The 17270-nt window shown below is 44.3% G+C and overlaps 1 protein-coding gene across 1 annotated transcript; it reads right to left on the reverse strand.

Moving 5' to 3' along the window:
* Window positions 1-6598: 6598 nt before the first annotated feature.
* Window positions 6599-15098, reverse strand: KRT20 (keratin 20; the record flags this gene model as incomplete). The annotated part of the gene is made up of 8 exons (XM_080923740.1): window positions 14682-15098; window positions 12423-12505; window positions 10108-10264; window positions 9462-9623; window positions 9189-9314; window positions 8061-8281; window positions 7359-7396; window positions 6599-6696 (listed from the first exon to the last, which is right to left on the reverse strand). Exons 1-8 carry the CDS (start codon window positions 15087-15089, stop codon window positions 6599-6601), a joined length of 1293 nt encoding a protein of 430 aa, XP_080779866.1. The 5' UTR covers window positions 15090-15098.
* Between the last annotated feature and the right edge of the window lie 2172 nt (window positions 15099-17270).

A 17270-nucleotide genomic window follows, 5' to 3' on the forward strand; every position in this document is an offset into this window, starting at 1 on the left:
GCGGTTAAGGAGTTCATTCTCCGCGTTCCAACTCCGATGCCCACCCCCACCCAGTCGGCCAGCTCAGTGGGGTATGTGATTTATGCAACATGAAAATTCACTGATACAGCTATAATTGAATAACCATTTCCACTAGATATCTGACACACAAGAAAGGCTGGGTGGAGCAGGAGGCTGTCGTAAGGAATCTGTCACTCTCAGCACTGCCAGTATCTTCTAGGCGCCAGGAAAGTAACCGCTGGAGCGGAATGCTTCGGAAGCCCCATGCTTCCTGCAGCTCTTTCCTCTTCTTCCCTGTCTGATTCCGTTGGAAACACAGCATAAGCCAGCCAACCATGCCCGTGGTTCTCTGTAGAAAGAGTTCTAGAGGCAGATGAAGAACGCATTCCTGGGAAGTGGAAAACAAAGGTGTTTTCTGAGTCGGCCATTAGAATCTGAGCTTGCAAGATTCTGAAAACATTTACTGTTAGGAGCTGCAAGGTTCTTGCTTTCCTGAAAGCAGAACGCTTAAACATGGGAGCCGGCCGTTTGGAAGTGGGACGTTTGTAGTTACCAAGGAATTGGCTTAGCAAAACCTGGCACTGGGCTCTAGATTGAATGTTCCCTCATTTCTTCTGTGGCATTAGCCATGAGAATTCTGTAGGAATCCATTTACTGAATGGATTGTATATCACCTATTATAGCTTTTCACTATTAACAAAATGCACAAAGAAAAACACTGTCCAAAATATAATAAAAAAAGATGTTTATGTATGTCTTCATTTTCTGAAAACTAACATTCCTGTCACAGTTTCTTCTTTGACAATATTTTCTTGCCTTTGACACAGATACAGCTTATATACGAGCCATGAGAACAGTATTCCGATGGGAAGTGTGTTAAGGTGACAGGTTAACTGGGAAGGAGAGAAAATGTTGATGCCCAGAGGAAACCTGTTGGTGCAATTTCAGGGCACAGAGAGCTCTTCAGGAATTGAGGTCACAGGCATTTCGTTTGGGTGAGAAAGGGAAGGGACTTTCTTTTACCTGCTTTCTTCAAGTGTGGTCCAGGTCTCTACATTGCTCAGTGTGACCTAATCCTATTCTTGAAAAACAGCTCTATGAATACAGAGAATACGAGAACTCCTGATACAAAGGTGTAGATGACTGTTTTTTAAAAAATATTTTGAACATAATTGGTTTTATTATTTAACAAAGATTACATAACTAACAACCACTTGGACATCATGCATGCCCGGTTCATTTGTTCCGTGTCTTACAAAATCAACATTCAGGATGTAGGGGGTTGATTTTTCTCTTGATACACTAAACTGCTGAGTCACAAATGTGTGTTACAGACGTAGGGGAGCACTGACGGAGAGACAGACAGCATGACGCTGGCTGCACTGAGTGTTAACAGACCCCAGCATAGCATAGGTGTTACTGTCCTACTAATGAGAGAATCTGCACACGCCCAGAAGGAGCTGGTGCACAGGTTCCCACAGCAGAGCCTTCGACAGCAGCTCCCTATTTCCTATATGTCATTGGAGTCGGTCTCAAGGTCAGTATTTGCTTTATAGTGACAGAGTACAGATTCGTCTTCCTCGTGCAGCATGAGAAACACCCACCTAATCCAGATAGTGTTCTCCCTTATCCAGGCTCCCCAAAGGTGAAATCTTAAATCTAAGTCACACCGAGCTGAGTTAGAGCTGCCCATTGAGGACTCAGGAGCACATGCAGAAGGTCACATCCGAGCTTCATGGCAGACCTCTATAAGAAATACCCAGGACTACGGGCTGGAGAGATGGCTCAGCGGTTAAGAGCACTGACTGCTCTTCCAGAGGTTCTGAGTTCAAATCCCAGCAACCACATGGTGGCTCACAATTATCTGTAATGCGATTCCATGCCCTCTTCTGGTGTGCCTGAAGATAGCTACAATGTACTCATACACATAAAATAAATCTTTAAGAAAAGAAAAGAAAAATATCCAGGATCAAACAGACCAAGTAACTTTTCAAATCAGTTTTTCAGGGTCAGGAACACTGAATGCATTGTGACAGCCACTTACAACTCCCCTTAACCTTGTTAAACAGGGAACATGTGCAAGGGACACATTATTCCCTCAACCTATACACAGTCTCAAAAATCAAGCAGGGCTTCAAAGCAAGAGGTTTGCAAGAATTATACATTCACAATAAACATGGGAAGGATTGGCAATGTCAGACAGACAGGGTTTGGGAGAGAGCCTGCAATCGTTTGATTCACTTCTGGGGAGCATGCAACCCGAGGGTTCCTCCAATCTATGTCCCAAGCTTGCTGAGCTTGCCCTTGTTTGATCTGACATCAATTCCCACATTCCTGTTGTTGTTCAACATGGACCAAGTGTGTCACAGACCTTGTGTTTCAGAGAGCCCCTGTGGTGGTACTTTTACCCCATTCTATAACAGAACCATCTCAGAGTCAGGACACTGATTGATTTAGGGTAGAGAGAGAATTTGGGTCTTCAGTCTACAGACAGTGCAGCCCTGATGCTCTCGGTGAAAGAGAAAGGACACGAGATGACTGTCACCTCCCTAACTGTGAGATTGGAGTTCTCACCCACACACAACCAGAAACTATGACTCTGTCCTTCCTGGAGCCTCTCAGGGCACAGCCCAAGACCACAAAGTGATTTTCTGTGGCCTATGAAAAATGACACCATGTGAGACTCTGCCAGTGCCTAGGCAAACGTGTCTTTAGTTTGGGTTTTGTCCTCTGGCCTCATCTCCAGGTGTATTCCAAAGCCAGTGAGTGACATTGTGGTTGTTTCCTTTGACTCACAAACAACACTCTCAAAAGGCAGAGGAGCTTCATTTTACCCCCACAGAAACAAAACAGAGGCTGTTGCTTGCTTACAGTATCAAAAGGAATGCACCCCATACAATGCCTCCACTTAGCACCTAATAACGTAATGTGAATAATATGTATTTTTGGACTCAGAGTCAATTTTGTGCTGAAATCCTTAATGCATATATGTATATGTTTATGTACATTTTTATTGCACCTTTTTTTTTTTTTTTTTTTTGAGATAGGGTTTCACTGTGTAGCCTTGGCCATCCTGGAATTCACTCTGTAGATCAGGTTGGTTTCGAATATGTATATTTTATGTAAATTTGCTTCATTGGCTTGCATTAGGCTTTTGGCTTTCATAAGAGACATTTATGTTTCTACACATGTGTTCTCCTGAACCGTCGGCTCCTTAAGTAGAGATCAGGTGTCTAACTGATGTTTTACCCTGAGTTCCAGCCTATTGTTTGGCTAAAAACCTTCATTTTATACCTAGAGCTGTTTTGCTTGAAAGAACTTATTTGTAATTTGCTTTAATGGTCACTAAAAATGCACTTCATTTAAAAACCATCAGGCCCCGACTTTCTGTAATGCTTGATTAAAACTTACTCTGAACTCGTGTGTAAGGAGATAACTTCGGAAGTTGGAAAGAGACATATTTCTTTTTCAGTGACTGGAAAGGCCGGATGCTGTGTCCATTGTCCACCCCACCCCCTGCCTGCCGTGGCCTGTGAGCCTAGTTGGTTGGATGGAGGCTGGTGCTAGTCATTGCTTTCTGTCGTCGAGGTTTTAGAGGGGAACGTAATTTTCTTTGACAGCTGTGTAAATGGCTAAAAAAAATAGCGGAGATGTTTCAAGCAAGAACAATCCTGGACTTGTTGGCTAAGTGACTGCATAAGTTGAGTCTCGGTGAGAAAAGATGAGGGCTAGTGTGAGTTGCTAACGAGAGTTAAGGTTCTGCTGGGCGTGGTGGCCAGTGCTCCTATCAACAGCACTTGAGAACCCGAAGCAGGAGAATCGTCAGTTAGAGGTCAGCCCGGGATGCATAAGAGATTGAGAGAAAGATGTAGAGTGGAAGGATAGAGGAAGATAGACAGACAGACACAGGAGGAGGGAGGGAGAGGGAGAGGAAGAGAGAATAGTAAGTCTTCTTGATTTAGTATGCAGCACTTGCCTAGCATGCAGAAGACCGTAAATTTAATCCTCAGCACTGCAAAAATGGGTGTGATCAGTGTTTTAAATATTATATATATGATATATATCATATATATATGGTATATCTTACATGGCTTCCACTTTTGCATAATGGAATATCCAACATGGGGAAGTGATGTGCTGATTATAATCTTTAGATTTTATTAAGCATTGTCTCCATGGTGCCTTGATCACAGTTCCCCGAGCTCGGGCTGTGCTGTTCACACCAGAATCCACCTCCTGCAAGTTAGACTCAACACTTTCTGCGATTCACTGGTCATTTTCATGGTAACACCTCTTGCATGGGATTTTAAAACCTGGTGAGCGAGTGGCGATTATCAGGTTGCTCTTGTTTTATATATGGGGTCCTGACTCCCTAAAACTGTGAATGAGGTTAAGTGTTGGACCCCAGAGCTCAATCATTATGAAAAACAAGGGGCAGAGGATGGTTCTAGAGGTGTGGTGGGGGAGAAATGAATGAGAGTACCCGGGTATGGGAACTTTTTAGTGCGTTCACAGGTGAGAATGTTCACAGGGTTAATGCAGTGAAAATCACCCCCTAATATGCATGGTTATTTGGGGGTTAGCTGTTATTTGGGGGTGTAGTTACAGATCTGAGACTGCAGGGGTGTCACCGTCATGATGATGTTAATTCTGATATCTGATACTGTGTCATCCGATTTTCAGAATGACCATCTTTTGCCGGGTTTGTGTGTCCATCTGACACAGGACCAGGCTGCTCTGTTCTAAACCTGAATACGTAGTACAAACACACACAGAGATGAGCACTTCTCTCTTTCGTAGAAATTACGGACAGGACTGGAAGGAGGGACCTACCACCCTTCCTACATGTGTGTGTGTGCTCTCCCTTTATTCTCTTTGAAAGATTATTTGGGGAAAAAAAATCAGAGATAGGCCAAAAAGCAAGAGGAAGGAAAAAGTAAACCTCTCCATTTTCTGAAACTGATCAAAGATTCTCAGTTCTCCCTTTTAAAACGAACCCACTGGCACCCTGGGAAGGGCAATTCCAGAGCACTGGTTTTTGTTTGTTTGTTTGTTTTGGTTAGATCTGTAGTCGCTGGTATTTGCCTGTCAAAGTTTCAGACCATTCTGGAGTTGGTGATTGTCAACTGTGACTCTGGGAATCCGGTCATTGCATATCTCTGTGCATAACTCTCGTATGTAAGGGGAGATGGTCTCAAAGTCCAGCCGTGTGAAAATGTTGTTGGGCACTGTCAGGCTCAGTGAACCTACCGGACAGTTTCCATCTCATACCATCAGTGTGAGACTGAAATGAGACCCCATGAATGCTTGTCTCTGGTTAGCTCACAGTGAGTGTTCGGTAAATGCTAGATGGTTATAAATGAGCCATCCGCCCACCTTCCATATAAAGGTCAAATCTAAAGTCATAATCCTATAGCAATGTTAAGTTTTATCATCTATTAAGAAGGAAGCAAATGATACAGGGCAAATTAAAACTTCCCATCAGTCTGCAGAACAGTCACTTTCCACTCAAATGAAAAAGAGGTGAGAATACAGTATAAATCATCTACTCCTGGCTTCGTTAGTTTCCATTTTCCATGTATATGTATGCATGTTTGCATGTGTGTGGCAATATCAACATGTGTACGAGTGAATGTGCATGTGTGTGCAAGTCATGTGTGTGTGGTACACGTACACATGTGTATATGTATATGTGGGTGCATATACATGTGTGTTGCACGTGCACTTGTATTTGCATGCAGGTGGGGACCAAGATTGGTGTGAGAAATCCTTGTCTACTTGGAATGTCTGCCAATGGGTATGGGCTGTGTCTTTGGGGGTGGTGGACATGTTCTAGGATTAGAGGTAATCATTGTACAACCCACGGATGTACAAGGGGGCCACTGAGACGAATGTTACAGAGGCAAATGTCGCGGTTTGTAGCTGTGTGTCACTAAAGCTGTTTCTGAAAAACCGAGACACGTCATACTCCCAACTCACCAAATAGCGCAACACTTAATGGGTTAAGCAGTTTATTATGAAAAGAAGGCATATCCTACCTCCAGTCTAGGTTTGCACTTGGCTGAGCCCCATGTCAATCACCCAGTGCTGTGTTCTTACTCGTCAGCATTTGTGATTGGAATTTGCTTTCAATTATTCAGTGACTAGGTTGAGTTTTGAGAGGCAGCAGAAACAATGGGGTTAGAGGGGGGCAAAGGCAACAATAAGAGGTTAACTGGACGCTGCCTCCCGGGAGAACCCTACAGGGAGCTGTTTAGCAGTTCAGAAATGAGAGAAACAAAACCCCCAAAGGGAGAGGTTTATTTGCAATTTGCTTGAACTTCTCCACCCTAGATCTTTAATAGAACCGAGCTGCCTGTGATGGATGTGTCTCGCCATGAACAGGACAGTGAAGATGGCTTAAATATTCTAGCACTCACGGGGTTTAACCTTGCAAGTCCTTTACAGCTCCTCAGAATGAAGACATTTGTATTTAATTACCTAGTCTGATAGAGCCCCACCCCACACACGTTCTAGTTAGGACACAGCACTGATGTAGTTTCTGGACACAGTATTGAGAGTTTCTGGAAGCCGGAGCAGTCTTCACATTGGCCGCTGGTTATACACTTTCTTCTATCTCCTTGATTTCAGAGGACACGACCTTGCCGTCTACCACTTCCTCCACGACCGTCTTAATCTTCCTGGTTTTCTTGATATCTGTGTGGCAGACATCAGAGGTGGGTCCAGGCCCACGGCCACCCTGTTAAACCACTTAACTTTTTCTTATACAAATTTAAGTGTTTTTTTTTTTTTTTTTTTTTTTTTTTTTATTAAAAAAGGGCACAGATAACGTATATCACTCTCCCCAAATTTATAAAGGCCTCATCTTCTCACCTCAGATAGAAATAGACAAATCTTGAGTAAAACGAAATCCACATTTTAGTTGTACATTTCCAGCACCCAGGACCCAGGACTGTTTTATCAATAGCATGGGCTAAGAAAGTCACTTTGTCATAGGGAGTGTGCCAAAATCCCCACTTTGGATGCAGTCTGTGCGTCATGCATGTTCAAGCTTTTTAGAATCCTGATGTCATGGGGCTGGTGAGATAGCTCAGCCAATAAAGCACTTGCTAAACAAGTACAGGGATCTGTGTTTTGGTGCCCAAACCCATATGATTTTTACTTATTATCTCTCTCTCTCTCTCTCTCTCTCTCTCTCTCTCTCTCACACACACACACACACACATCCATAGAAGCTTGCTTCTCAGTTGTGCTTCTGAGAACCTCTACCTTTTACTTTCCCCCAGTGACAGACAGTTGCCAGGGAGCTGCTGAGATTCCTACACTACAGGACATGTGCCCAAGCCCAGAGCACTTACCTTTCGTTTCCAAAGTGCTCAGCTGGTACTCTGTAGTTCTGGGTTGAGAAAGAAGCAGAAAGACAGACAGCGTTGTTACTGAAAGGTCAGAGCTGGGGAGTTTCCCTCCTCGCTCTTTTGTTTTTCAGTGTCTGGGTTGATGTGTGCTTAAATCTTATTTTCCTACATCTGTCCCTTGGGCTGAGTTTATCTCACACTGGAGTGGTCTGCCTTTTAGCTTGGAAAACACCGACCTGCTCACCATCTGTTAATAATTTGTATGGTGGGGACTAAAATTAGGATAGAAGTTAAATCTGTCGGTTTTTTATTTTTGTTTTTTTTTTTGGAGGGGGAGGTTTATATGTGAAGACAGATGTTGATCCAGTTCTGATCATATACAAACTGGATCCTGCGGGCCTCTGTGGCCTGTGGTCTAATTCATGAGCAGTTGGTGAGAATTTCCAAAAGGTTATTATACCCTTAAGACAAGGGTTAACTCGAACGTGATTGGTATCATTTGGAGAACCGCCTTCTGACTCGGTCCTGCCACAGACCTCATTCAAAGGCCATTGATGTGTGGGGTGTTTTATACTACGTGGTGTATTTTTGTCTCATTGGCCCGTGTGTAACATTGCGATTGTGCTGGGGATTGCCTTGGCAAGACCCGTGAGGGAGAATTACAAACAGACAGGAACACACACTCCGTGACTCCAAGAGCCTTACTTTACGTCTTCTCCTTCCAGAAGACGGCGGTAGGTGGCGATCTCCTGCTCAAGCCGGGTCTTTATGTCTAGAAGGATATTGTGTTCTTGGTTCTGGCGTTCCATGTCACTCCGGATCTGCATCAGTTGGGCCTCCAGGGAGCTCAGCATTTCCTGGATGGCAGCCAACTGGCTGGCATATCGAGCCTTGATGTCCTCCAGGCTGCGCTCCAGAGACTCTTTCTAAGCACGAAAGACAAAGAGGGCGATTCTTACTTGTTGGCAGCGCAATTGTTGTATTATTTGGGAGGAAATTTTGCACCCTTTGAGCACCACCTGGTTTTCTAGCTCTTCCATTCTTCCCGTCTAGGTAGCCTCAGCCGGCCAGCTCTGCCTGCCATCTCTTGGATTTTTGCTTTGTTTTGCTTGAGCTTTGGGCCTGCTGGTCCCTCAGTGTGATGCACACCTGTGCCAAAGCATCAGGGTTTACTATCTTGCCTGGGAGCAGGTCATACCTGGCATGCCTTTAGTAGGCCTGGCCACACCGTGCGTGGTGTCAGTGGAGGACTAGATCTTTCAACCCACGGGGACCAGGCTTGATCATGTAACTCTTTGACTGTTGACACGCAGGCAAAACTGACAAAGTCTTTTGTTTTCCTTTTCTCCTGAGATTCAACTGTAAGAGTTGCCCCACCGCGCAGCTCTTTTTTTTTTTTCACCACGCTGACATGACCCAGACTGATCTGTCCCTTTAGCCCTGACCCCTAAAGTGGAAAGTCATAGGGTCATCTCGGGAGTGTTGTCAACGTAATTCTCTGTGACCTAACAAATTTGCCTAGCCTGCGATGCCTCTGCTCCTTTCCTCCAACTAGAAGCTCGTCTTTGATTTAAGATCCAGGACAAACGTGGTTTTCTCTGTGGAATCTTCCAGATCTACTCTTTCCTCTGCCCTGTATAGCTCATTGCCCTTGCCTTGGTTTCTTTCTGTGGTGTAGTTATTAGTTGTTGGACCTGTTTCCTTGTTGGCTCTGCAAGGGGAGAGGTTATTTATTACAGGTATCTGGGCTTGCAGCGTCCTGAACATGGTCCTTTGCCAGCACAGAGCAGACCGAGCAAGGGAGGTCAAAGGTGAGAGGTCAGAGGTGCTCACCATGCTGAGGTGGGACTGGAGCTCTATCTCTAGGTTCTGGTAGGTGCGTCTCAGCTCCGTGACTTGAACCTCGTTTCCTTTCAGCTCCTCTGTGTTCACTGTGACTTGTTGCTGCAGAGCTTGACTCTAAAATTTCAAGAGTTAAGAGAAGTGAGCAAAGAGAGACACAAGAGAGAGGAAGGCAGGCAAATGGAGGAGAGACAGAGGATGGAAGACCTCGTCTCTCTCTGGTGGAACAGTATTACCCATCTGTCCCCACTCTAGTAAGATCACCTGTCTCTCGAACTGTTCTTTGGCCTCTTGCAGGTTCTTTTGGGCCAGGACTTCATACTTCTGTCTCATCTCATTCATGATCTCGCCCAGGTTCAGGCCTGGAGCAGCATCCACCTCCACGTTGACATTGTTGCCCAGCTGCCGACGAAGGGCCTCGACTTCCTACAAGAGTGAGGTTCTGACTGAGGTTAGTCTGAAATACAATCTCAGATCAGGATGGGTGGAGGAGACATAAGTAATCTTGTAGCTTCTTTTATTGGGGATAAATAAAAAATGAAAGAAAGTAAGAAGGTGGCTTTCTGTGGTCTGGGCACTGCTTGGAGTTATTTAACTGAGGCTTATTGTCATGACTGATATTGCTTTTATCACTGTCACTACCACTGCCACCATCATCATCACGACCATGACCACCACCACCACCATTGTGACACCATCACCATCACCACCAAAATCATCATCACCACCATGACCACCACCACCATCATGACACCATCTCCATCACCACCACCATCATCATCACCACAACCATCACCATGACCACCATGACCGTCACCACCACTACTGCTGCTTCTTCTTCCTATTTCTCCTCCTCTCACTTATATTTTTAGAGCTGTCTCATCCTATACCATCCCTGCATATTTCTTACCTCCTGATGTTCTTTTCTGAGGAGGGCCAGGTCCTTGTTCAGTTCTTCAATCTGAATTTCCAAGTCTGTCTTTTGAAGGGTCAGATCATCATAAACCTTGCTCAGGCCTTGGAGATCAGCCTCCACAGCTATACGCATTCCCCTCTCAGTCTCAAACCTGGGAATGAATCAAGATGGAGACATACTCAAGTCTTCTAAAGTCAGTACAGAAGAGAGACTGGAACATGATGAGGCAGACAAACCATGTACTTTATAACAATTCCCTTCAGCTATTTGTGAAAAACGAGCAAGAGTCTGGGAAGAGAGGACTCTGGTTCAATTCCCAGCACCCATGTGGTGGTTCATATCCATCTCTGTAAGCCCAGTTCCAGGGAATCTGATGTTTTCTTCTGGGTCTTCTGTTTTTTTATTTTTTATTTATTTTATTTTTTATTTTTATTTTTTTTGTGGGCACCAGGCACACACACATGCTGTACATATGCAGGCAAAATGGTCATACACACATTACATATATACACATACACACATGCATATAACATTTCTGTTCCTTTGCAGCCTGAACTAACTTTGAGAAGTTTCTAAATTCAGAGGCTAGGGGCATACCTGGGTGGTAGTGTTTGCAGAGAAGGCTTGATACCCAGGGCTATAAAAACAATAGGAAACAGAGCTAACAGTCCAAATCAAAACAACAACAAAAAGGAAAAATGATCCAAATTAAAAACAAAGAAACATCACCCATTCCCTGGAAGCAGTCCAGAAACTAAAAACCCAAATGTGAATTTTATAGGGTAAACTTATCTTCATCATTTTATAAACAGATGTGCTCAGCATGGGTCATCTCAGTCATTTCTTTCCCTCTGCAGCCTCCTGACATAGGCACAAATTAAAATACACCAAGGCAACCCAAATGATAACACAGGAGAACACCCAGCTGTCGGGGTGAAGCTGGGGACCAGGGGTCTAGTTGCCTCACCTTCAGATCTGAGTGTTTGAACTCCTTCTTTTTAAATCTCCCTTAGCATCAGAACACTCCTAAACTGTGGTGCTGTTCGTGTAGACACATCCTGCGGACTGGGACCAGGAAGCCCCACTGTTCATCAGCTCTGGGGGACTGTGACCATGTGAGTGCATGAAGAAGGTGAAGACAATTTGAAATGAATTAATCATAGGTTGTTTCTGGTTCTTTGGTTGGCTGGGTGAGACCATAAAACGCCACCACACTGGAAGGTACAGGACTCATCTGTGGAGTCTGACTGTGGTGTGGGAGTCACATGACTCTGAGGGGTGATTCTGTGGATGCTCACCCAGTGGAGATGTGTGGCTCTCACATCACAGAAGGCCACTCGTGAAGAAATGAAGTCCTGGGTTGCTTTGTTATTACACTGAATGATAGAATTAGGTTCAGTGGGTGAAAAAGCAGAAGTGAGGTTACTAAGAAAGAATATTCTAGTCACCAGGGCTGACCAATCAGAACCGTGGCAATCACTGGGAGGTGTTCAGAAACAATGGTGGATAAACAAATCTTAGCATCCCGGGAGAGCAAGTGCTGGGCAGGGTCACATTGCTTCTAGCCCCCATATGCTCTATGATCCTGAAGCTTCTTAACTCACAATGACGTGCCCACTTAAGCATGATAAAGCCACCACTAAAAGCTGAATTCTTTGTCAGGGTCAGTGGGATGGTCCAGTAGGCAAAGGTACTTGATGTCAAACCTGACATCTGGAGTTCTGTCCCTGGAAACCGTTGATGGATAGAAAGCGCTGATGGCTGCCAAGTGCCCCCTGACCTCCACATGCATGTGACAATACCCTGTCTCTGTCTCTCTGTCTGTCCCTGTCTTTCTCCTTTCTGTCTTCTCCTTCTCCCATTCCTTCCCCCCTGTCATATACACATACATGCTAAATAAATGAGAAACATACCCACCAAGAGGATTTCTTTTTCTGAAGAATTTATTATGGTATTGGGTGTTATGGCAGACACCTGTAATTCCAGGTCCTTAGAGGCTGAGTCAGGAGGATGCTGACTTTGGGGCCAGCTTGGATTACATAGCAAGACCCTATCTCAAAAACAGAAACCCAAACAATCCCCCACCAATGCACATACATCAACACATACACACCAACACACACATAGACACACACAACAACATTGTACACATATACACACACCAAGACACACATATACCACCCCCAACATGCACATATACACACATACTAAGACACACATACACACACACAACTACATGCACACACACACACACACACACACACACACACACACCAAGACAGATTTTTACCATAGTTTAGAGAACCTACTTCAATCTGAAGTCCTCCGCAGCCAGCTTAGCATTGTCAATTTGCAGGACGCATCGGGCATTCTGTATTTGAGCATCCTTAATCTGTGAGAGGAAGAAAGAATGACGTTTTCCTCTGGGCAGGAGTGTAAGATAATTTCATTGATTCTCAGAGACAGCTGTGATGAGACCACAAGTGATGTGTGCTTCAATAATGATCATGGGAGAACAGGAGGAACAGGGACTAAGTATTAACGTCATGGCTTGGCTCCATCCCTTTGTCTGTGGCTCTGCTCACACGGGAACACGTTAGCCCTTCTCACCTGGTGAGCTCCAGCTCTTTTGCCTCTCAGCTCAGACACTGTTTCAAGCCCCACCCCATGACAGCTTCCCGTTCTGACAGTGAATGCTCTCCTGCTGCTGTTGCCCGCACAGACTCCCTGCGTCTACCTCTCTGAGTGCCGGTTTCTTTGGTCTGTGCCTGTTTCCATCTAACCTACTTTATTTGCCGTTGTTGTCCTCTATGTGAATCGCTCAGTACCCAGCTAGTATCTACTAAGCGGTAGCTGAATGAGAGCTTGCCGTCTGTAGGAGTTAGGCACAGGACAGAAGGATGGGTGCATCCTGGATACGTGTGCATCTCTCTCTTTTGCGCATGTTCATATGTACAGGTGTATGTTTGTGGAGGTCAGAGGACAGTCCTACATGCCATTCCAAAAGTGCTGCCTTTTCGGGGGATGGGCCAGGGTCTCTCACTGTCTTGGAATTCACCAAGGAGGTCAGGCTGGCTGACCAGCAACCCCAGAGATCTGCTTGTCACCCCAATGCTGGGAGTACAAGCTCACACCATCACTTTCCAGTTTTGTTTTTTAACCTGGGGACTGAACTCAAGTTTTCTTGCGTTTCAAGGCAAACACTGAATTCTTTCAGATGCATGTAGATATGAAGTCTACTTCTAAAGCTATTAGAGTAATGCATTCCTTTCAGTGGCTATTCCTGGAGAGAGGTCCCTCGACAGGCCACAAACTAGTGGACACACTAATGGCTGTGCCTAAGTATCACAGATGATCCCCATGTCAATTCAGAAGCATCAACCTTGACAGAAGGGCTAAATTTGAATTTTGGGTTGTATCAAAAAGCCTAAAGGATCGTCCTGCTGCTAAGAAGGCCGACGGAAGCACCATAGCTTCATGGGCTGAGTTTCTGTGAAGCCCGAATTAGGTTGCGTTGGTGCCTACACTACAGCTCAAGTGAAGAGGCCCATGGGTGAGTCAAAGGTCTTTGCCCTAAAGGGGAACCGATTTTAAGATACACGCAAAATGGAAGGGGAGGGTTTTCTTGATTAGATAACAACGATGTGGCTAAGCAAATGGTGTGTGCTGGTGCTTGACATCTTCACTCAGGGGCAAAGTCTCCAGCTTTTACTCCATTGGCTTTGTAAAAAGGGGAACCCCACCTACCGTGGATGACACAGGAACAGATTGTGATATGACTGTAATAAACTTGAATTGGGGGCAATAGGAGATTTTATTATCACAGAGATGCATCATAAAATGTTGGGTAATAGTAAGGAGATAATGACAAAAGACATTAAAAATACCCAGGTGTCAGAACTGTGCATGGTGACATACTTTAATCCCAGTGCTGAGGAGGTAGAGGTAGGAGGATGCTGAGGTCCAGACCAGCCTGGGATACATAGATCTTGTATCAAAGACCAATCCTTTCTTCCTTCTATCTATCTATCCATCCATCCATCCATTCATCCATCTACCTATCATCCAATCATTTATCAGTCAATCAGTGTAGATATCATCATTCTGTGTCTACCCTGAACCCTTTCGTTATTTATACCCATAGTAGGTTAATACTTTTTATTATAACATTTATATTATGAAAGATAAAAAAATCTCTTTAAATTGACTTAATTCTTCCAAGTCAGTAAAGACTAGTAGCAAATTCACATAGAAACCTTTGCAAGTCTTTGAAAAATAAGATTATTCACAATGAAGGCCTCATATTGTAAGCCATAACAAAGATATCAACTGTAAATTTGGATGATAAAATGATCATGTTTTATATGTGATTAGGTTGGAGTTTTAGGAAAATCGTGGGTTAAACTCATCCTGTTTACAGATACCACATGATAAAATACACTTTTTTTTTTTCAGTTATAGACTTCAACCTAATCTGCTTCATGTGTTTGAATTCACCTAGCATAAATCTCTCTTAATCTACTAGGCAACGAAACAGTGAGGTAGAAATCCCAGGTTTCATGGCTCACCTGATTTTGCAGCTCTTTGATCTGTGTGTAGTAGGAGCTAAAGTCCCGGATGGTGCTCGGTGCGTTGGTTTCATACCACTGCTTGATCTGGACTTCAAGTCTGGAATTGGATTGCTCCAGGGAGCGCACTTTCTCTAGGTAGTTTGCCAGTCTGTCATTGAGGTTCTGCATTGCCAGTTTCTCATTGCCCCCAAACAGGTCCCCTCCGCTGGAGAGATCGCTCCCGTTCGCTACAGTTCTGGAGACAGAGATGCGAGTACCGTGGCCTCCAGCCCCACCATAGACGCTGGGTGCAGCCCCCAGACGCTGCACGGTCCCTTTTCTGTACATGGAGCCACTCACACTGAGTGCTGGGCCTTGTGAGGAGGAACTCACACTTCTGTGAAAACTTCGACGGCTGAAATCCATCTGGGATCCCGGGAGGCAACACCTGCAGCCTGCAGTTGGAGCACAGTCTGTCTGTCTGGTGCTGCTGTGGGGCTGACCTTTTATAGAGTTCAAGAGACTCCTCCTCTGCTGCCGTGTCACCCCAGGAATGACATAGTCCACCTTTATACCTCCCCCTCTTTTGTACCGCAATATGTTTTATTCCATTCCCGAAATTACTACTAGAGGCACTTCTTAAAGGCTTTTTGGGGTGGTGGTGGTTTCTTCTTAATAAATAGAGGAAACAAAAAGGGACGAGAAAAGGGTGTTCTTTCAGGTCTTGCACCTGCCCTGGCAGGTTTTTTTTTTTCCATCCTGGTATATAAATAAAGACTATTTACAATCTATATGAATAATTTAGGCATTGAACAAAGACAGCTGTGGGGACATAAGGTAAGTCACACTGGTGACAAAAGACAATGGCTTGTTCAAATGATTTTTTTAAAGCTTTGTTTTATGGTTCTTTGAACAATTTTTACTTTTATGTTCATCCCTGTTTAGAATTTATGCTTTCAGTCTATTGGATGAACTTGAGAGAGGCTGGGGGTGCTGGTGCGCACCTGTGATTCCAGCACCGGGGAGGCAGAGGCAGGAGGGTCAGGACAAGTTTCCAGTCTAGCCCGGTGCTGTGGAAGAAGACCCTGTCTCAAAGCGTATGCACATGCGCACACCCACTCACCCAGCATTTGAGAACTGAATATACTCAGTAGGTCAGTGAGTATTGGTGGGTGGTGGATGGGCCGGTTTTAGAGTTTTTTTAATTTATTTTTTATTTACAAAAGATATTTTAAATAGCATTTTTGGATAATTTCATACATGTATATGCAATGTATCTTGATAATATCTTCCCAACTCCCCTCTCCAACTGCCCCTATATCCCACACAACTTCATGCCCTTTTTCCTAAAAAACAAACAAACAACTGAATCTAATTAGTGCTACCTATGTGCTTGTGGGTGTGGGGTCATCTGGGGTGTGGGAAACCTGTCAGTGGTCATAGAGCCTCATCCTGGCTCCCAGCAGCCACTGCCAGGAACTTCTACGCTAGCGAAGGAACTTTATTTAAAAACCAACCAGCCAAAACCAAATAAATAAATAAAATAAAAATAAATAAATCAAAAAACCCCCAACCAAACTATTATAACAATCTTCTAAACATTTTTAAGTATTAGCATCTAATGGTTGAAAAAATGCTTTTTTTAAAAACTTAAATTATTGAGAAACCCCTGTTTTTAATACCTGGCATGTTACATGCTGGAGCCTGCCTCTTCTGTCTGAGGCCAGCTAGACACCACCAGGAGATTCTTTCTGCTTCTACCTTCCTGACGGCAGGAGCTGCCCTGTGGGACTCCTGATGGATCCCAGTTTCAGACGCTTACTTCACCTTGTAGATTCCTACGCTCAGAGCAGTGGCTACCTGAGTGATCCCTTGAGAAAGAAGGTTATAGGGGGTTAGAGGACTCACACCTAACTTCCCGGAAGCCGCTGATATAAAAGCAATTATACTCTGAGCCCTGGCCACTCAGCCTATTGATTTGTTTGAGTAGAAACATTCCTTCTAGAGGGGGAATCTGGTTCTATGCAGGAGACTCCGCTGCTTCCTCCACGCACACACGTGGGCTGCTCTTACCGGCGGGAACTGATGGTTCACACTCCCTAAGATGGAGCAATGAGATTCCTCACAGATTCCCTTTTATTTAGACTTCTGACTGATAATGTCCCCTCTGCTGAAGAACTTGAGCCATTTCTTTAATTCAAATTAATCACAAGGGGTTGGAAAGGCTACAGAAAACACACAACTAACTCCCCTTTCAATACTCGATTGGAGACTTGACTGTTATTAAAATAAGCAAGCACACACACACACACACACACACACACACACACACACATACATGCACATACACGTGGAAACAAGTTGGTAGTCTGCTTAAGATTCTTTTTCAAATAACCCTCTTCTAAAACAAAGTAAGATCGGATTATTTCTGTCTTATAAATAACATACCTTTAAAGAATAAGTTGTGTTATATTTTATCTCAGTTGTAAGTTTGGTAAAGGGAAAGCTATACAAAGTTAAAACCTGACACGCTAACCCCACGTTAGGCCCTGTGAGGTGTCTGTGGACCACTCATGCATTGCTGTTGTTACGTTCCTCAGCTCATCT

This window comes from Micromys minutus (assembly GCF_963924665.1).
Source record: "Micromys minutus genome assembly, chromosome: 10".
Taxonomy (NCBI): Eukaryota; Metazoa; Chordata; class Mammalia; order Rodentia; family Muridae; genus Micromys; species Micromys minutus.